Source organism: Chiloscyllium plagiosum, unplaced genomic scaffold (genome assembly GCF_037043375.1).
Source record: "Chiloscyllium plagiosum isolate Xiang-an unplaced genomic scaffold, Cpla_swu_hap1 HiC_scaffold_47, whole genome shotgun sequence".
Taxonomy (NCBI): Eukaryota; Metazoa; Chordata; class Chondrichthyes; order Orectolobiformes; family Hemiscylliidae; genus Chiloscyllium; species Chiloscyllium plagiosum.
The window spans coordinates 18540173-18562190 of record NW_028270185.1 but is presented as its reverse complement, the minus strand read 5'-3'; the positions used below and the strand labels follow the sequence as shown (position 1 = coordinate 18562190).

Here is a 22018-nt window from a genome sequence, read left to right as displayed (position 1 = left end):
AAGTCAATACAGGCCCAAGCTCATCTTTAGTAATTTCCTCATTTTCAGAATTTGCATTGTTTGAATTTGATGTAAAGTCTTACGGTGAATTCTAACCACAAGAACAAGCCACCTGATCGATCATACAACGAGGGTTGCAGAAAAAGGCGACAGTGCAGGATAATGTTTTGGATAACAATAACCCGGGGGTGACAGGAAGAAACAGAGCACACAAAAATATACATACACCAGCAAACAACGCCAGAGAAGGCGAAAACAGCGCAAAGACAGAATTCAAGACTTTTTTTTCTCAGAATGCTCACAGCACTAGGGGGAAGGCGATGGCATAGTGGCATTATCACTAGACTATTAATTCAGAGATCCAGATAACATTCTGGGCACCCGGTTTCAAATCTGATGGTGGAATTAGAGTTCAATTTTTTTAAAAAGTCTAGAATTAAGAGTCTAATGACGACCATGAAATCAATACCAATTGTTGGAAAAATCCACCTCGTTCACTAATGTCCTTTAGGGAGGGAAATTGCCACCTTTATCCGGTCTGGCCTACATGTGACTCCAGACCCACAATGATCTGGTGACTCTTAACTGCCCTCCGGGCAATTATGGATGGGCAATAAATGCTGCCTAGCCAGTGACACTCTCATTCATAAATGAATAAAGAAGAAAAATGGATGGGTTAGACTGTGGTGTAGTAATCCTGAACCCCAGGCCAAGATTCTGTAGATGAGAATTTGAGTCCCACTTTGGGGGATGATGAAATTTGAGTTAATTTTAAAAAAGCTGAAATTAAAAGTTAGTTTAATGGCAACGATTGCTAACTGTCATAAAAACCTATCTGATTTAACTGATGCCCTTTAGCGACGGAAACCCAGTAACTTAATATGTGACTCCAGACCCACAATGAAATGTAGTTGACTCTTAACTACTGAAATTGACGCAATAGGGTACCAGGGTGTGGGCCACAAATGCCAGCCTTGCCAGTGACTGAAATCAGTACAATAGTGAAAAATGATGCCAATTCAAAGTTTGTGCGAAGATTTGTAGCTCGGGTGCTCGTTGTTGTGGTTCTGTTCGCCGAGCTGGAAGTTTTTGTTGCAAACGTTTCGTCCTCTGGCTAGGCGACATCATCAGTGCTTGCGAGCCTCCTGCGAAGCGCTTCTTTGATGTTTCCTCCGGTGTTTATAGTGGTCTGTCCCTGCCGCTTCCGGTTGTCAGTTTCAGCTGTCCGCTGTAGTGGTTGGTATATTGGGTCCAGGTCGACAAACACATCGACCTGGACCCAATATACCAACCACTACAGCGGACAGCTGAAACTGACAACCGGAAGCAGCAGGGACAGACCACTATAAACACCGGAGGAAACATCAAAGAAGCGCTTCGCAGGAGGCTCCCAAGCACTGATGATGTCGCCTAGCCAGGGGACGAAACGTTTGCAACAAAAACTTCCAGCTCGGCGAACAGAACCACAACAATGATGCCAATTCACAAGGTAGAAACAGTTTCAGTGGAGGTCAGAAATTACAAAGGAACAAAATTACTGGCAGAAGTAACATATATACCCCTTAACAGTACCTACAGACTATGACAGGGTGTACCAGAGATTTGCAAGAAATATATTGCAATAATCATGATTTTCACATGAATTAGACAAATCAAATTGGCAAAGGTAGTTGCAAAGTTAAATGCATAGGCTATATTCGGAATGATATCTTAAGTGATGAACCTATAGAATATATTATTATTTTAGAAGCTGGGTTCTAACAGTTTTTTTTAATTCTGTGAAGACGTTATTTTTCAAGGGCATTTACTTAGATATGGGTGAAAACAGCATTTTCCAAAAATCATGTGACTTAAGCTAACTGACGAGATACTTGCTGAAAGGTTCACTAAGTTAACCTTTTATGACAGAGAGAGAAAAAGACAGAAAGAGTGAAAGAAAGAAAGAGAGAGAAAGAGAAAGAGAAAAAAAAGAGAAAAAAAAAAGAGAACAAAAGAGAGAAAAGAAAGAGAGAAAAAAGAGAGAAAGAGAGATGGAGAGGCAAGAGGAGATTTACTTCAGCAGACTCATGCAGCAGATGTGTTGTTTAGCAGCTTTAAAGCTGTCAGAGTAATGGGTAAAACCCTAACTTTCTTCCTTTTAGTTCAATGAGAGATGTCATTGAGTTAACCCGTATTAGTGTGTCTTGGGGGAGAGACTAAAAGAATCACATCTGCTGCGGGACGTTGGTGGAAAGAAACATTCAGGTTGTAAGCAAGAAATGAAAGAGTGAAGATGGGTGAAATTTCACTGGGGTGGAGTATCTTTCAGGGTATTGCTGGGGAAAAAAAAATTGTTTTTTTTCTGTTTGCTGCTTATGATAAGTTCTTTCTAAACTGTTTTAAAAATATAGCTGTGTGTGTTTTTTCTATTGTTTAGGGTAAATGAACTTTTACGCTTTAAAATACTTTGGTAGCCTCTTGTAAATATATTCAGTGACAGACTATGAATGCAGAAAAAATTGCAAAAATGAAACTTATGATGTACCAAGCTAGGTTTCCCTCCAGGACACTCCTTGCTCAGTATTATCATCAGCTAAGATCATAACACTTCGAACAATACATCTTGGGATCAAACATTTGGACCTGGTAATGTGTAATGAGACAGGGAGAGTTAAAGACTATTAGTAAAGAATTCTCAAGTTAAGAGTGTTTATAACATGGTTGAATTTCACATCCAGTTTGAGAGTGAGAAGTATGGGTCCAAACTAGCATATTAAAGTTAAGTAAAGGCAATTGCAAGGTATGAAGGTAGCTCTTTAAAGCCAATTGGATAAATAGATTATAAGTAAAATAGCAGAAAGCAATGGCAGACATTTAGGTAGATACTGCATAACTTTCAACAATGATACATCTCATTGAGGACAAACACTTTACTGGAAAGATACACCACCTGTGGCTAACAAAGGAAATTAAGGGTGACATCAACTGAAATGCTACAAAGCATGGTGGTAAGCCAGAGACTGGGAAACATTTAGAAACCAGCAAAGGAATCACAAACAAAAAAAAGAGATGGAAGAATTGAAAACCAGTAAGACATGTAAAAAGACAATAAAAGCTATAAGTATTTACAGAGCAGCTAGTTATTATTGGCCCCCAAAAGAATGAGACTGATGAATTAACAATGGGAAACAAGGCAAGGACAGAGGTTTAAATAATTATTTCATATCTGTCCAAACAGTAGAAGATTGTATGGACGGAGTTTTATATTGCATCTAATCTGTGCTGTACGGGAAATACTTAAATCAGCCACTTACTTATTTCAACACCCTCTGTCTAAACTGCCCAAATCAACACAGACTGTACTTCAGACTAGGGGATTTCCTCATCTTGAAAATTCTCTTGCGGCATTCAGCGTGAATCTTTACTGTAAATTCTAAGCACAAAAACAGAAACACCAGCTGTCTTACACATCCTCGGGCATGTAGTCAATGCATTCCTCGTTATCTCTCTTTCTTTTCCTTATGGTTTCCTCGTTTGGCAGGAAGTAAGCAACAAATTGGTTTCCTTCCTCATCCATCATACCTCTGGGGAGAGAGAGGAAGAGCTACATTTTAGTCTGAACCACATGGAACTTTCCGATTTAACACTGAAGTCAAGAGCTCAAAACTCATAGTCACTGCCTATATTGTCCTAGGTTGATAATTTTGTTACTTACCATTTACACCTCCTCAGGATAAACCGTTAATTTCCTTAAGTTTTTCCATGACCATTTCCTTTTGCATTACATCAAGATTATGTTTGTTGGTTAATCTTCACTGTAACTCATACCACCACCTAGATGTCTGGCTGCTGCCTTCACAACAACATGGGAGGTGAAAGGTCAAGGGGGAGCAAAGTTGACCAGTCAAGGAGGAGCGAAGGTAGTAGGAGCTGCAGGTGGTGAGATGTGTGAATAAGGCAACAGGGGGTGGGTATGCGTGTGGGACAATGAGAAGGGGCAAGTGAGGTGAGGAGGGCAGAAGGCATGCCAGGGGTGTGGAGGTAAAGGAGTGGGAGTGGTGATGGGGTGTGTGGGAAGAACCAGAAGTAGAAGGTAACAAAGTGGGGCATGATAGATGATGGGGACAAAATAGATGGGAGGGGGGATTTTGGACATTCGGAGGGGTTTAAAGGGGGTGGCAGACTGGATGAAAAGGTGTAGGAACAAGATGTGCTTACCTGTCACACCCTGCCAAGAGGAACACTTCTAGTTCCCTTGTGCTGATCTGGGTAGGTCCCTGAAAATATAGGGTAGAGGGGTGGGTCTGGGTGGGATGCTCTTTGGAGGGTCGGCGTGGACCCGACGGGCTGAATGGCCTGCTTCCACACTGTAGGAATTCTATGAATTTACTCTCTTCCTGATAACCAGTTTAGCTCTTGGAGGGGGCTAAATGGCAACTCCCTCCCACAGACTGTTTCAGAACTACTGGCTGGAACTACCTCATGGTTCAAAGACACATGGTTCCCAAATTCACACTCAATCAAGTCCAGACATTTGCTGTACCAGGCTCACTATCTGGTACTCATGCACTCCAAGACACTATGTTCAGAAAGAATGCACTTGATTTGCACCTGAAGGACAGTTTGCACCAGGTAATCTATTTTACACAGGGACCACGCACTCTTAAAATATTACTCGATTAGATTAGATGCCCTACAGTATGGAAACAGGCTCTTCGGCCCAACAAGTCCATACCGAACCTCCGAAGAGTAACTCACCAGACCCATCTGCCTTGTGCAGATAGGGTTTGAATTTGCCCTCTGGAATCTCTTGTTCTATGGTTCTGAGCGTGGTGAAGTCTGCTGACATTGTCTAGTTTCTTTGGAATCCCATAAACCTCACCTCACAAGCTTGTTTACACTCATCTAATGCCTTTATTCGTTCAATCCACTTTAACGTGGTACCACATTTCCTCATGGCCATAAATGGTTTCTCAATGTTGTTTCTCAGCCCAGCTCCACCATCATTTGAAAGCCAATTGTTGCATATTAAATCGCTTTAACATGGTATCTCCCAGTTAGAACTCATGAAGCTCAGAGACTCGTAGCCTCGATACATTAATACCAACAAGTGCTGGCTCCCTGGTTTTTTCACCATCAGTGGGTCAGAGAACCTCACCTGATCATAGCTTGAGACATCATCTCCACAGCACCTGGGCCGGCAATCTCTTTGGGTGCTGGGTCAGAGTCGAATATGACCTGTGCACATGGGTTAATCCACATCTATGGAAATGAGAAGGAGTTGAAGACTTGAAATCATCCTCTACAAAAGTGCTTCTCAAACATTTGTTCTGCTGTGACCCATTTTAAAGCTTCACGCTTGAAAGTTAGAGAGAAAATTAGGTGCCAGGGTTCAAACAGCAAGGATACAGGCGCAGAAAACTGAGACACTTACCTTTCGTAGGTTCCACTGGTGTCAGTGATCATGTCTAAATCACACCCACTGATAGGGGTCCATCTCAAATTAGAGTTTTTGTTGCACAGCTGCTATTGCCGCCATAGAGGCAGAAGACAGAAGGTGGTGCAGGAGGGTTGCTTTTCAGACTGGAGCCTTGTGACCAACAGTGTGCCACAAGGACCGGTGCTGGGTCCACTGTTTTTTGTCATTTATGTAAATGAGTTGGACGTGAACTTAGGATATATGGTTAGTAAGCTTGCAGATGACACTAAAATTGGAGGTGTAGTGGACAGCAAAGAAGATTACCTCAGAGTACAATGGGATCTTGATCAGATGGGCCAATGGACTGAGAAGTGGCAGATGGAGTTTAATTTAGATAAATGTGAGGTGCTGCATTTTGGAAAGGCAAACCAGGGCAAGACTTATACAGTTAATGGTAAGGTCCTGGGGTGTGCTGCTAAAACAAAAAGAGACCTTGGAGTGCAGGTTCTTAGCTCCTTGAAAGTAGAGTCGCAGGTAGATAGGATAGTGAAGGTGGTGTTTGGTATGCTTGCCTTTATTGCTACTCAGTGCATTGAGTACTGGGGTCGGGAGGTCATGTTGTGACTGTACAAGACATTGGTTAGGCCACTATTGGAATATTGCGTGCAATTCTGGTCTCCCTGCTATAGGAAGGATGCTGTGAACCTTGGAAGGATTCAGAAAAGATTAACAAGGATGTTGCCACGGTTGGAGGGTTTGAGCTATAGGGAGAGGCTGAATAGGCTGGTGCTGTTTTCCCTGGAATGTCGGAAGCTGAGGGGTGACCTTATAGAGGTTTATAAAATCATGAAGGACATGGTTAGGGTAAAGGAGCAAGGTCCTTTCACCAGGTTGGGAGAGTCCAAAACTACAGGGAATAGGTTTAAGATGAGAGGGGAAAGATTTAAAAGGGACATCAGGGGCAACCCTTTCATGCAGAGGATGATGTGTGTATGGAATGAGCTGCCAGAGGAAGTGGTGGAGGTTGGTACAATTACAATGTTTAAAAGACATCTGGAGGAGTATATGAATAGGAAGGGTTTAGACTGATATGAGCCAAATGCTGGCAAACAGGGATAGATTTATTTAGGATATCTGGATGAGTTGGACCATAGGGTCTGTTTCCGTGCAATTTATCTCTGACTCTATAGAGATTGGCACTCCAAATATTCATCTCATGATTCTAGTGGTGGTCCTGAGCCAACGTTCAGGAACCCTGAACAAACTAAACACTGCAGGATTGCTGGCACTTGTGAACAATGGGCTTCAATTACGATGTAAAGTGCTGGGAGGTTCTGATTGGATGTTTCCGTAGGTCACTGGACTTCTAAATATTCAACTTGGGAGTGACCAACCAAAAATATTTACATTGTTGCAGATCACATAACCTCCCATGCAATGTGTTCTTGACCAAGTGTCAGCTTTATTCAATGGATTCAAGCCCCATTTCAGAACTTCAAACATAATTTCAGCTTGGTGGGGCCGGGGTGCAAAGAGAAATATGAAGGACTAATACATACGGGAGAGGAAGAAACAAAGCATTCAGATCAACGGAGAAACGACAATGGTGAATATACAAAGCGAAATCTTGTGAGTTAGTAGAGAGAAAGGTGGATAATGGCAAGCAGTTTATAAACCATCAGTGTGACAAAATGGAATCACAAATGTTAAGCATGGAAAAAGGCCCCTTACATCTTTATTAAAAGATTCCCAAACTTTTTTGTTATTCACTCAATGGGATGTGGGCTTCTCTGGCTAGGGCAGCATTTATTGCCCATCCCTAAATTGCCAGAGAGCAACCATGGTGTTGTGGGTCTGGAGTTACATGGAGGCCAGACCAGGTAAGCATGGCAGTTTTCTTCCCTCAAACACATTAGTGAACCAGATGGGTTTTTCCCGACAATCAGCAATGGTTCCATGGTCATCATCAGACCCTTAATTCCAGATTCTTCACTGAGTTCAAATTCTACCATCTGCCAGGTCCCCAGAACATTTGTTGAGTTTCTGATGAAAAGTCCAGTGATTATACAACTAGGCCATTGCCTCCCCTAAACTAACACTGTTACCACTCTCGCCTAGACCTTATGATGTAGCAAACATAGATTTTCAAAACATGGTTGGCAAGATTTCTCACAAGAATTTTCTTAGAAAAAAAACATACCAGGGAACAAATGGAAATGTAATTGATTAAACAGACCGTTGGTCATTCAACAAGCAACAGCGTTCATGAAATTAGGTACCACCCATGAATAGCATCAGTCCTAATTAATCTAACTGCTTAGCTCTGTCACCAAAGTCCTGTATCAAACCCAAACTAATCCCATTGCACTGGACTCTCCTGACAGCCCTGTCACAATCCAAATTAAACACACTGCCCCACCCTCACCAACCCCCAAACAACTCTAGGCCTATCTGCCACTGCTTCAAATACTTGGCCTTGAGAGATTAACTGAGTTTCAGAAGACAATCAGGAAGATTTCTCTCACAAGAAAGTTGTCCAAGACGTTTGAGCATATGGAACAAGAGGAATCAGAGGCGCAGGAACAGAAAGCTGGCTGCTTGCCAGAAAAGAGATTATGGGAACGAGGTGCTGCTCGTGAATGGGGATGTGGAGAAGGTGTTTTGAGGCAGAAACTGGCAGCAACGTGGACCTTGCTGTCTATGAGGGTGGTGGAAGCGGAGACAATTGATTCAAAAGGAACTTGGACGGGCACTTGAGAGAAATAAGCTTGTAGGCTCCCCGATCAGAGCAAGGAAATGGGAGCAACAAGTTAGCTTCAGAGTGCTGGCATAAATGTGATGGCCCGAATGGCCTCCTGCTGTGGTGCAGCTGATTCTATGACCCCAGGTGTCGGCCTTAGCCCACATCAGCAACTTGGCTGTTGGCATATGGAGAACAATCTCAAAACGTGATGATGATGGCTGGCGCCATTTATTATCTGATGATAATCTCCTCCATCTCTCCGGCACACCACTCTGTCAAAGCCAACTGGACAAAGTCTCAAATGGAGACAGGCCACTGGGACACAATAATGTTCCAAGATCATGTGCCAACCATTGGAAAAGCTACATCCACAGCCCTTACCTTAAAATCAGGAAACACAGGCATGACTTCCACAGGGGTAACCCGAGGCTTGCTGTAATGTTGAGTGACCTAGAGAGAGAGAGAGAGAGAACAGAGTAAACAACAAATCATCTCTCTGGCTACAAAGTATTGCTGTTGGGCCATTCAGCCCTCAGCTAGAATGTCAGCCCATGAACCGAGTAGTAGAAAGCTCCAAGTTGAACCTTTAACCCGATCTGCCTTCAATAACTGCTGCCATTTGTTGTGACCTGGTTTGGGGGTACCATTTTTATCTGTTCATGGGGTCTGGGTCCTAGTAGCAAGCCTTGCCCTTTACTGCTCTTAAGAAAGAATCAGTGAGCCACGTTCCTGAAGACAATCAAGCAATTACCAGTCAACCGCATTGCTGAGAGTCTAGAAACACATGAACCAGACCAGGTAAGGACAGCAGATTTCTCTCATTGTAGGACGCATCCCGTGAAAGAATCAAGAAGAAACAAAATGTTTAGACCAGTCCTCTAGATCACCAGACCAACAACATCACAATCATGTTTCCATGCTGTACATCTCTATGACTCTATGTGTCACACTCACTCAGGAAACAAACAGTCAACAGATGGTTTATTCCCCAAGGAGAACAACAAGAAGAATATCTTTCACTTCAAAAACTGCAAACCTTTGGAATGGAGTAAACCAGAGAGGTAGTGAAGGCTTCATCAGCGACTATATTTAACACTGGGATAGACGAATATTCTCACATTTCAGGGAATATAGTCATTTAGGAGACATCGGGAAAGTGAGTTGAAAACCAAGATGAGCCATGATTATAATGTATAGTGGAGCAGGCCTGATCTCTGTGTTTTTGTGTAACATCCTTTCAGAGATATACAACAAACCCTGTTGTACATGGCATTGTATGAAGTGGCATCCTAGATAGACCAGTAGCAATGATATATCAGAGACACCAGATGTTTACTGTACTATCCCATTCGATTGTGCTGTCCATGTAGTTGAACGGACACACACACACACAATCCGATAGTCAATTTAACACATCTTTGGACTGTAGGAGGAAATTGGAGCGCCCTGACAAAACCCACACAAACATGGACAGAACGTGCAAATTCCACACAGTTGCCAGAGGGTGGAATCGAACCCAGGGTGCTGGCACTGAGGCAGCAGTGCTAACTGCTGAGCCAGTGTGCCTGCCTTGTCAGTTGAAGGTGTGATCGAGAAGGGTCTCCGCCAGTAAGTTTTATTTTAGGCAAAGTTGCATTATTATTTAAATGATTTATGGTGTAAATAAAGTATAATATTGATTTGTATATCCCCTGAATTATGTTTCTATTACTGAATGTGTGTTTTTACATTGATTGAGTAGACTTCTTGATTATCTGGAATATATGATTAATCAGCACACTCCTGGTCCCATAGCTGCTGGTTAATAGTTTGAATACTCTCTTACAGGGAGGGCTTTTTAATTTGGTATACCCATGAGCATGGAAAAGAACAAAGGTAGAGTTTAGGAAAACAACTGGGTGATATAACTGATGTGATGCAGGGAGGGGCAATGGGACAGCAACCCTCAGGTTGCAGGAGAGTGGTGGCCCAAAGCTATGTCTGAATGGGATCTGTTCCCATTGGTGGGAATTATTTTTATTACCTCTTTATTCGCATCCACGAATGTCTTTTCAATTGCTGCGATCTGGCTGTCTCTGTCTTTGTAAATCTCCTCCTCTGTGAATTGCTGTTTGACAGACACACCGATTCTGATTTCGGAGAGAGAGGTTTTAAAGAGGAGACGTTCACAGAACTGGTGCAAGTTACACCCCGAAGCACAGAAACAACATCAATACTACATGCACCTCCTGTCCAATTCTCAATAAAAAGGTCTAAACTAAAACTGCAAGTAGTTTGCAATATTCTGCAGCACAATGGAATAACAGTGGCTTTAGGACATGTCATTCAGCCTGGTAACTTGCAGAATTGAACTCAGTCCCTAACAGCCTGGGTTCAAAATCTAACACAGTAGCAGGGATCTCAGAGAAACAAAACTGGAAGTGGTAACTACAGAACTACCGGAGGGAGCTGCTGTTTTCCTAGCTTCAGGAAGAAACCAGTGAGCACTGGAAATATTGGTGAGGGAAAAGCTGCCACATGGGACTGGCTGCTCAGATTCAGAACATTCTGGAGCCCCTGTCTGTTATTACCTCCCCAGCTGCTTCTCTGATTCCATCTCACTAAAGTGAATTTAATTCTTTTAAAAATTCTTTCATGGGCGTTGCTGGCGAGGCCTAGCATTTACTGCCCATCCCTGATTGCTCAGACAGCAATTAAGAGTGAACCACATAGCTGTCTGTGGGTCTGGAGTCACATATAGGCCAGACCAGGTAAGGATGACAGATTTCCTTCCTTAAAAGGACATTAGCGAAACAGATGGGTTTTTCTGACAATCAACCCAGGGTCGTCATTAAGACTCTTAATTCTAGATTTTCTTTTTATTGTGTTCAAATTCCACCGCCTACCATGATGGGAGTTGAACCTGGGTCCCCAGAACATTACCTGGGTCTCTGGATGAATCTAATCTAGCGATAATACCACTAGGCCCCCCGAACCTATATTCACTTTAAAATGATTTAAAGGCAACATTTTAACTGACATCTCTTGACACTCAGTCAGCTGTAAGCAAAGGCAAAGCCTCAAATTGAGGGAGGCCTCCCTAATATAAACATACACCCCTCGCAAACATTCTACAAGAGTTATAGTCCCATGCCACTTACTTGACTTCTGGCTTCTCGTTGGAGATGCCGTATCGGTTGAATTCTGTGGAGATGTATTCAGTTTTTCTCATCCATGGCACCACCTTTGCATGTTGCTGTGAACTGAACCGAAAGATGCACAGTTTATAACACAAAGGGAACACTGCTCAATTACAACTAGCTCTAGGTCACCCCCATACAACCCCACCCCAGTTATTCTTGTTGAATCCTGTGCCCCCCCAAAACCCAGTCAATCTCCAACTGTCCCACCACCCCGGTTACTCCTAGCTTGCACCATTGGGGCCCTGATCATTTCTGGCCAGCACCAACTTGGCCCCTGTCGCTCATGACCAGCACTGACTGTCTCCTGGTTATTCTTGTGAATTTGATAATTCCCAGTCCTCGCCAGTGTTATACAGTCAGAGTCATACAGCACAGCAACAGGCCCTTTGGTCCACACTGCCCACACCAAACTAGTCACATTTGCCAGTACGGCCCATATCCTTCTAAACCATTCCTATTCGTGTATCTATCCAAATATGTTGTAACTGTACCTACACCCACCATTCTGACTAGCAGTTCATTCCACATACAAACCACACTCTGTGTGAAACTGTTGCCCATCAGGTCCCTTGTAAATCTTTCTCCTCTCACTTTAAAAACATGCCTGCTGGTTTTGAACTCCCCCACCCTAGGGAAGACCTTTGCTATTCACCTTATCTATGCCCTTCATGATTTTATAAACCTCTATAAGGTAACCGCTCAACCTCCTACGTTCCAGTAAAACAAGTCCCAGCCTCTCTTTATAACTCAAACTCTCCAGGCCCAACAATATCCTGTTAAATCTTCTCTGACCCCTCTCCAATTTAATAATATCCTTCCAACAGTAGGGTGACCAGGACTATATACAGTATACCTGAAGAGGCTTAACCGATGTCTTGTACAACCTCAACATAACATCCCCATTCCTATACTCAAAGGCCTGAGAAAGGAAGGAAAGCATGCTTAGTACCTTCTCAATCATCCTGTCTACCTGTGATGAAACCTTCAAAGAATTATTAGATTAGATTACTTACAGTGTGGAAACAGGCCCTTCGGCCCAACAAGTCCACACCGACCCGCCGAAGCGCAACCCACCCATTCCCCTACATTTACCCCTTTACCTAACACTACGGGCAATTTGGCATGGCCAATTCACCTGACCTGCACATCTTTGGACTGTGGGAGGAAACCGGAGCACCCGGAGGAAACCCACGCAGACACGGGGAGAATGTGCAAACTCCACACAGTCAGTCGCCTGAGTCTGGAATTGAACCCGGGTCTCTGGCGCTGTGAGGCAGCAGTGCTAACCACTGTGCCACCGTGCCTGAACCCCTAGGTCTCTCTGTTTGACACGTCCCAGGGCCCTACCATTAACTGTGTAAGTACAAGATACCATGCAAGAACTGTAAAAAAACACTACATCGGACAAACGAGCAGGAAACCTACCACCAGGATACATGAACACCAACTGGCCACCAAAAGACCCGACCCACTATCACTAATTTCTACACACACAGACAAAGAAGGACACCACTTTGACTGGGACAACACACACACCCTAGGACAGGCAAAATAAAAACATGCACTAGAATTCTTAGAGGCCTGGCATTCTAACCAGAACTCCATCAAAAAACACATCGATTTAGATCCTAGCTACCTTCCCTTGAAAAAAAGAACCGGAAATGACATCACCCACTTTGAAAAGAAACCAAGACTTATAAATAGAGAGGAGGGACATACCACCAGCGCTTCACCAGAGACTCTCACTGATGTTACCTAGTCATGGTGACGAAACGTCTGAAAGCAAACCTTCAAGCTCAGCAAGCGAACTTACAGATGTACAAGCTCAGCCTTTGTTTGTTTTACCAAAATGCAATACCTCCCATTTATCCAAATTAAACTCCACCTGCCACTCCTCAGCCTAGTGACCCAATTGATCAAGATCCCTTTGTAATCTTAGATAATCTTCTTCACTGGCGACTGTGCCACCAACTTTGGTGCCAACTGTAAACTTACTAACAATGCCTCCTATATTCTCATCCAAACTGTTTAGAAAAATGACAAACAAAAGAGGATCCAGCACCAATTCCTGTGGTGGTCATGAGCCTCCAGTCCAAATATCAACCGTCCACCACCTCCCTGTGTCCCCTACCGTCAAGCCAATTTTGTATTCAATTGGCAAACTCTCTGAATCCCACGTGAGCTAACTTTACTAATTAGTTTACCATGCAGAACCTTGTTTTACTAAAGTCCAATGTCTACTGCTCTGCCCTCAATAAGCTTTTTGGTTACATCCTGAAAAAAACTCAATCAAGCTGGTGAGAGATGATTCCCCATGCACAAAGTCTTGCTGGCCAATACTAATCAGCCCTTGCCTCTCCAAATGCATGTATATCTTATCTCTGAGAATCTCCTCCAACAATTTACCTACCACTGATTTTAGATTCTGATCTATAATTCACAGGTTTCTCCTTACAGCCGTTCTTTAATAATGGCACAACATTAGCCCACACTCCAGTTCTCCAGCACTACTCCTGTGGCTGTAGATGACATAAATCTCTCTGCTAGGGGCCCTGAAATTTCTTTTCTAACTTCCCACAACGTCCTGGGATACATTTGATCAGGTATCAGAGATATAACCACCTTTATGATTTTTAAGATCTCCAGCTCTTGTGTGATACGGACTGTTTTCAAGACATCAATACTTATTTCCCTGAAATTCCTAGCCTCCATTTCTTCTAGCTGTCTCCCGAATAGTCTTGGCCAGTATTGATAACGCCCCAGACACCCATGGTCAGCACTGAGTGCTGCCACACCACTCTCCCACGTCTACAGTCTTCATGTCCAACCAACACTGCCTGGCATCCCCTTGTTAAGTGCAACCAGTTCCTCCCTACGGTCATTCCTAACCGGCAATGAACATACCCTTCTGTCACTCTCATCCATTGTTGACTGTCTGTGCTCAGCCACTCCTAGTCAATGCCAACAGGCACCCAGTTGCTCCCATCTAATGCTACAGATGGATTTCTGATCACTCACCGTTTTGAACTCGATGGTGCCTGAATTTCCTCTTCAAGTAGCTTCTCGTCTGCAATATCAAGGATGACTGTGGAGAGGAAGTGACATCGTCAGGGGACAGCAGTGCTGGTCAAACACCAGGGAGCTAAAGCATTCAGAATAATGGGGAAAACAAGCGCTACGCTTAAATTGGCCAAGACTTGATGTGCAACTGGAAAAGGGATGGCACTCCAGGTTTGTTTCTGCCAGTCAGCTCAGAACGAAGGAGGGTTGGACAAACTGGGCTTGTATCCACTGGAGTTGGAAGAGGTGACTTGATTGCAACATACAAGACGATGAGGGGTCTCGACAGGGTGCAGATGGAAAGATTGCTTCCTGATGTGGGAGAACCTAGAACCAAGGGTCAATATTTTAAAAAAATAAGGGGGTGGGTCACCCATTTAATGTTAAAAATCACACAACACCAGGTTATAGTCCAACAGGTTTATTTGGAAGCACTAGCTTTTGGAGCGCTGCTCCTTCATCAGGTGTTTGTGGATTAGCGCTCTGAAAGCTAGTGTTGGACTATAACGTGGTGTTGTGTGATTTTTAACTTTGTACACCCCAGTCCAATACCAGCACCTCCAAACCATGTCACCCCTTTAAGACAGAGATTAGGAAAACCAGGCAGTGGAAGTTGCATCATTGAATCTTTTTAAGGCAAAGGGAGATAGATTCTTGCTAAGCAAGGTGGTGATAGGTTTTCAGGGTTGGCAGGAATGTGGAATCATCTGATCAGCCTTGACCTTACTGCAGGGCAGAGCAAACTCAAAGGGGCTAAATAGCTACTCCTGCTTCCAATTGGTATGACGCAGCAAGGACTAATTTCACAATTATGCAGGGTCACAGTGACGTGGCATTAAAGGTTGAACATTACGCTGGCTGACTGACAATGCCGCAGGTCTGTCCAAGAACAACACAGTTTTGATCTGATAATTTACGAGTGTAAAATATGTTTTCTTTTCTACTATAAAAGGAACTAAGAAAGATCTATGCAGATTCCCTAGCTCATGCTGCATATTGTTTAAGTTCAACCATTGCAGATCTAACATTCATGACATTTCCCAAGGAACGGGACCTTCATGTAATAAGTGAAAACGGAATTATTAAATATCACCACTTCGCTAAATTATTCCGTCTAATCCTCTATAGTTTATTCCAGCCTGAGTTTGTGTAATTAAAAGTTTGGACACAGTCTGAGCATGGTGCTATCAGCTTACAGGATACTACAACATTCCCATGTGAATAGTAAGATTTAGTCAGAACATCATGAACAATTTATAACCACTGGGGTAACAATCAGCTCCCTGCTTCCATCAGGCACAGAAAGACCCAGATTTCAGATTACAAGGGATGCAGTCTGCTTGTAAGAATGCTTCTAGTGCGAATAAACATGCAATCGGCCTAGAGTTTAAATAAATTGAATTACAGTTTAGAGGAATGAGAGATGACCTTATTCAAACATGAATCTTGAGGGGATTTAATGAGGCAATGTGGAGAGGATGCTTCCCCTTATTTCATTGGTGGTGGTGGTGGGAAAGAGCCTAGATCCAGGAAGTACAGTTTGAAAATTAACACTCTCCTTAGCGAGTTCTGAAAAGATTTGTAGCTCAGGTTGAGGTTGCAAATGTAGGTTTGCTCGCTGAGCTGGAAGGTTCATTTTCAGACGTTTCCTTGGAAACCCAAACATATAAATAGAAAGCGGGCTACACCACTAGTGCTTCATTCGGAGGCTCACTGAAGATTTTACCTAGTATGGTGACGAAACATCTGAAATGAACCTTCCAGCTCAGCGAGCAAACCTACATCTAGGATTCTCCTTTTTAATGCTAAGGTAAGGATTTTTCTTTTCTTCTCAGAAGGTCAGTCTGTGGAATTCTCTTTCCCAGATGACAAAGGAGGCCGGTTCATGAAATATATTCAAGGTTGAGGCAGACAGATTTGTTAATCAACAACGGAGTCAACGGTGATGGGGCATGAACAGGAGGCAGACTTGAGGTTATGATCAGATCCATCATTTAGCAGAGCAGAATTGAAGGGCTGAATGGTCTACTTAGACTCCTAATTGTTTCGGTGCAAGAACCTCAAAGTAGAATAGTGAATGACTGCTGCCAGAGAGTGGGAGCCAGAGGACAAAGTGCAAGAACAGAGGATCAGGGACAACAGCGTGATGACAGGAGCAATTCAGAACTTAATAAACATATCACTAAAGCAGCTGAGTTACACGGAACAGTGTTGAAGCAGACCTTACCATTGTTATCAATCCGGTAAGTATCAGGATTGATGAGGTCAATCACGACTCCCAGATCTGGTTCAGTTAACAACTCATGTTTGTGTTGTTTCTCAAGGGAGGTAGCTTTATACTGTACAAATCTGTGGAAATATGCAAGATAAGGAGTTCAGAGTTGTCATCGAATCATACAACAAAATTGCAAAAGAGACAATCTATTCAAATCTGCAGTGATTCTTCTAAAGATAAATTCCTCCATCCATATTAAATTCTTTTTAAACACTACAATCAAATCTGTATCATCTCTCTATCAGGTAATGCATTCCAAATCCTCATGCAAGGAAGTTTTTCCTGGTCCTGCTGAGCTTTTCCACCACTCTCTTCATTTCAAATCTCCAGCACACACAGGGATTTTTTTATATTTTATGTTCTCTGGAGGACTATTAGCTTCTTACACAATGGTTACTCCCATGTTAGAGTAGAATATGTCAGCCATTGTAGGCGTCCTCTTTCAAGTGAAAAATTACAACTAAAGTCCTGAGTGTGGCCAACTAGAGCCAACCTTTCAGGTCCATGGAAAATGCCAGCTGGGACCAACGTCGAGGGAGTACCCTAACAGAGATCAGAACATTTCGTAAACACTGACACATATTGTTGAAATGTCCAGAATCCAAGAGACCCATGATCACCAGGCGAGCCACTACCATCTGAAACATGGATTGGTCAGAGCCATCATTACACAGGGCACAGTCTGAGAACGAGGGCCAAACTGTTCAGGAGAAATATTGGGAAGCACTTCTGCACACAAACGGTAGCACAGACCATATGATAATAACAGCAAAATTCGGCCTATCGATTTCTGCTCTACCATTCGAGCATGGCTGATAGGTTTCTCAACACCATTCACCTACTTTCTCCCCAAAACCCTGAATAAATCTGCCTGAATAAATCCTCTTCATTTCAGTTTTAAAGGATCACCCTTCACTTTGAAGCTAAGCCTTCTTTGACTAGTGGAAATATCTTGTCCACATCCACTCTACCCAGAACTCTTATATTCTTTAAGTATCAATCAGTTCCCCCCTCATCCTTCTAATCTCCATCAAGTAAAAACCTAGAGTCCACACCCCCCTTCATAGGACAAGTCCTTCATTGCAGTGATTATTCTTGCAAATCTCCTCTGGACCCCCTTCAAGTCCAGCACATTCTTCCTTAAATATGGGGCCCAAAACTGCTCACAATATTCCAAAACCAGCCTGACTCAAGGCTTATACAGCCTCAGCAGTACATCCCTGCTCTTGTATTCTAGTTCTCTTGAAATGAATGCTAACATTGCATGCGTCTTCCTAACTGCCAGCTGAGCCTGTGGTTAACCTTAAGAGAATCTTGATCCAGGATGCCGAAACTGCCTTTGTGCTTCAGATTTCTAAAGCCTTTCCCCATTTAAAAAATAGTCTATGCTCCTAAGCTTCCTAAAATAAATACATAATCTCACACTTGCCCACATTGTATTCCATTTGCCACTTCTTTGCCCACTCTTCTACCGTGTCCAAGTCCTTCTGCAGCCTCCCCGCTTCCTCAGCACTGCCTGCCCCCCCCATCTATCTTTGTGTCATCCGTAAATTTAACAACAATGCCCTCAGTTCCTTTAGCCAGATCGTTAATGCATAATGTGAAGAGATCCCTGCGGAACTCCTTTGGCTGCCATCCTGAACAAGACCCCTTCATACACACTCGCTGTCTTCTGCCAGTCAGCCATTTCCCTATCCATGCCAGTACCTTGCCCCTCACGTTATGAGCTCTTTTCCTATTTTGCAGCCTTCTGTGTGGCACTTTGACTAAGGCCTTCTGGAAATTCACGTGGATATGCTGACCGGTTCTTCTTTGTTTGACTTGCTTGTTACCTTCTCAGAGAATTCGATAGATTTGTCAGGCATGACCTCCCCTTGATGAAGCCGTGCTGACTCAGCCTTATTTGACCATGCACTTCCAAGTACTCCACAATTTCAATTTTAATAATGGACTCCAAAATCTTACCAACAACCAAGGTCAGGCCAACTGGCCTACAATTCCTCGCCTTCTGCTGACATTACTTCTGAAACAGGGGTGCTAAATTAGCCACTTCTGAATCCTCTGGGAGCGTTCCTGACTCCAGTAGTTCCTGACAAATCACCTCTAATGCCTCCGAAATTTTGTCAATTATCTCCTTCAGAACCCTGGGTGTCATCCATCCAGTCCAGATGATTTATCCACCTTCAGACCTTCCAGCTTCCTCAGCACTTTCTCCTTAGTGATGACCACTACACTCACCTCTGCCCCTCTCGAAGTTCTGGTATACTGCTGGTGTCTTCCACTGTGAAGACTGATGTGAAGTACCTATTCAGTTCCTCTGCCATTTCTATACTCCCCCATTACTACTTCTCCAGCCTCATTTTCCAGTGGTTCAATGTTCACTCTTGCCTCTCTCTTACCTTTTATATATCTAAAATCAAAACTCTTGAAATCTTCTTTTATATTACTAGCTGGCTTACGCTCATATTTCATCTTCTCCTCCCTTATTGCTTTCTTAATTATCCTCTGCTGGTTTTTAACGGCTTCCTAATCCTTTGGTTTCCCACTAACCTTCACCACATTGTTTATTCTTTCTTTTGTTTTTACGCTGTTCCTGACTTCCCATGGTTGCCTCATCCTCCTCTGAGTATGTTTTTTCTTCCTTGTGATAAATTTCTGTTATGCCTCCCACATTACTACCAGAAACTCCTGCCATTGCTCCTCCATCATCTTTCCTGCTAGCTGTCCTTCCAATTAATTCTGGACAGCTCATGTCTTTGTAGTTTCCTTTACTCAATTGTTAAAAAAAAAATCACACAATGCCAGGTTATAGTCGAACAGGTTCATTTGGAATTACTAGCTTTCAAAGCTCTGCTTCTTCATCAGGTGGTTGTGGAGCCAAACCATAAGACACAGGCTTTATAGCAACAGGATTGCAGTGTCATTGAATGTAATGTTAAACACATTTAACTTAAGTCTCTCATCTTTTATAATGACCACGTGAGCTTCTGTTCCTTCATATGTAACCGAAACTAACACGGTCATTCTTAAATTTACTATTACATTCAATGACACTGCAATCCTGTTGCTATAAACTCTGTGTCTTATGCTTCTGCTCCACAACCACCTGATGAAGGAGCAGCGCTCTGAAAGAAAGTGATTCCAAATAAACCTGTTGGACTATAACCTGGTGTAGTGTGATTTTTAACTTTGCCCACCCCAGTCCAACACCGGCACCTCAAATCATTACTCGATTTTAATACTGTTACATCTGATTCAGATCCTCCCTCAAATTGCAGAGTGAATTCTGTTATATGATAATCACTGCCCCCTAGGGGTTCCTTCACCTTATGTTCTCTCATCAAGTCTGCCTCATTGCACATCACCAAATCCAGAATTGCTGTTCCCTAATGGGCTTTACCACAAGCTGCTCCATAAAACCATCTCGTAGACATTCCACAAATTTCTTTTCTTGGAATCTGTGACCAGCCTGATTTTCCCAGTCCATCTGCACATTGAAATCTCCCATATTTAGTGCAACACATGCCTTTTATTTTCTGACTACTGGTAAAGGTCATGTACACAACTCGCATCACGGCCTTTTTTGCTTTGTGAATCCTCAACCCTACCCACACAGTTTCGATGCCTTCCAATCCAATATCATTTCTTGCTAACAAGGCAACCCCATTCTGTCTGCCAGATGCCTGTCCTTTCAATAGGATATGTATCACTGAGTCATACAGCATGGAAACAGGCCCTTCTGTCCAACCAGTCCATGCCAAACATAATCTCAAACTAAACTAATCCCACCCGCCCCATATCCCTCCAAACCCCTTCCTATTCATGAACTTATCCAAATGTCTTTTAAACTTGCAATTGCACCCACATCCACCACTTCCTCAGGAAATTCATTCCCTGTGTAAAAAATTTGCTCATGTATTTTTTAAACCTTTCTCCTCTCAATTTAAAAATATGCCACCTTATCTTGACATTCCCCATCCTGGGGAAAAGACACCTACCATTAACTCTCTCAATGCCCCTCATTATCTTATAAACTTCTATCAGTCGCCTCTCAAGCTCCTGTGCTCCAATGAAAAATGTCCCAGCTTATTCAGCCTTTCTTTATAACTCAAACCTTCCCTGTCCGGCAAAATCCTGGTAAATCTCTTCTGAAACCTCTTCAGATAGATCAGATTCCCTACAGTGTGGAAACAGGCCCTTTGTCCCAACCAGTCCACACCGACCCCCCGAAGAGTAACCCACCCAGACCCATTTCCCTCTGACTAATGCACCTAACACTCTGGGCAATTTAGCATGGCCAATTCATCTAACCTGCACATCTTTGGACTGTGGGAGGAAACCGGAGCACCCGGAGGAAACCCACGAAGATAATAATATCCTTCCTATAAATGTAATTGTAAATTGTTAATTAATATCTTTAAATAATGCATTTCCAAATTAGAAGCTTTATAGTACACATAGTCTAGCTTAGGATCCTGATTATAAGCCTGGACTCCTTAAATCTGCATTCCTTCCTGAGAAAAAAATCAATTAAATTGCTAAATTAGAATAACTTCTATTATACTCAAAATTGTTCTTCACAAATACAACTAGTATTTTTCCTCCAAATTACTCTTCAGTTGCAATTACAACACAGTCAAAAATTTGAACAGTGCTGCAACTTAAGGGAATTTATATTTGCCAGGAATTGGTGTTGGAGAGACTGTTAGGTCTGAAGGTTGATAAGTCGCCAGGGCCTGATGGTCTACATCCCAGGGTACTGAAGGAGGTGGCTCGAGAAATCGTGGATGCGTTGGTGATTATTTTTCAGAGTTCGATAGATTCGGGATCAGTTCCTGCGGATTGGAGGGTGGCTAATGTTGTACCACTTTTTAAGAAAGGTGGGAGAGAGAAAGCAGGAAATTATAGACCAGTTAGTCTGACCTCAGTGGTGGGAAAGATGCTGGAGTCTACTATAAAGGATGAAATTAAGACACATCTGGATAGTAGTAACAGGATAGGTCAGAATCAGCATGGATTTATGAAGGGGAAATCATGCTTGACTAATCTTCTGGAATTTTTTGAGGATGTAACTCTGAAGATGGACAAGGAGATCCAGTTGATGTCGTGTACCTGGACTTTCAGAAAGCTTTTGATAAAGTCCCACATAGGAGGTTAGTGAGCAAAATTAAGGCGCATGGGGGTATTGGGGGCAAAGTATTAACTTGGATTGAAAGTTGGTTGGCTGATAGGAAACAAAGAGTAGTGATAAACGGCTCCATTTCGGAATGGCAGGTAGTGACCAGTGGGGTACTGCAGGGATCAGTGCTGGGACTGCAGCTTTTTACAATATATGTTAATGATATAAAAGATGGTATTAG

General features: G+C 42.9%; 1 protein-coding gene across 1 annotated transcript in view; it reads right to left on the bottom strand.

Annotated features, from left to right (window-relative positions):
* The window catches only part of paf1 (PAF1 homolog, Paf1/RNA polymerase II complex component), a 39528-nt gene that overhangs the window by 7617 nt on the left and 9893 nt on the right, over window positions 1-22018 (bottom strand). Inside the window, exons 4-10 of the mRNA XM_043680996.2 lie at window positions 16611-16732; window positions 14342-14408; window positions 11282-11383; window positions 10165-10270; window positions 8523-8591; window positions 5138-5241; window positions 3447-3563 (exon numbers count right to left, since the gene is read on the bottom strand). Coding sequence (XP_043536931.1) covers window positions 3447-3563; window positions 5138-5241; window positions 8523-8591; window positions 10165-10270; window positions 11282-11383; window positions 14342-14408; window positions 16611-16732 — 687 coding nt within the window. The remainder of the gene's footprint in view (window positions 1-3446; window positions 3564-5137; window positions 5242-8522; window positions 8592-10164; window positions 10271-11281; window positions 11384-14341; window positions 14409-16610; window positions 16733-22018) is intronic.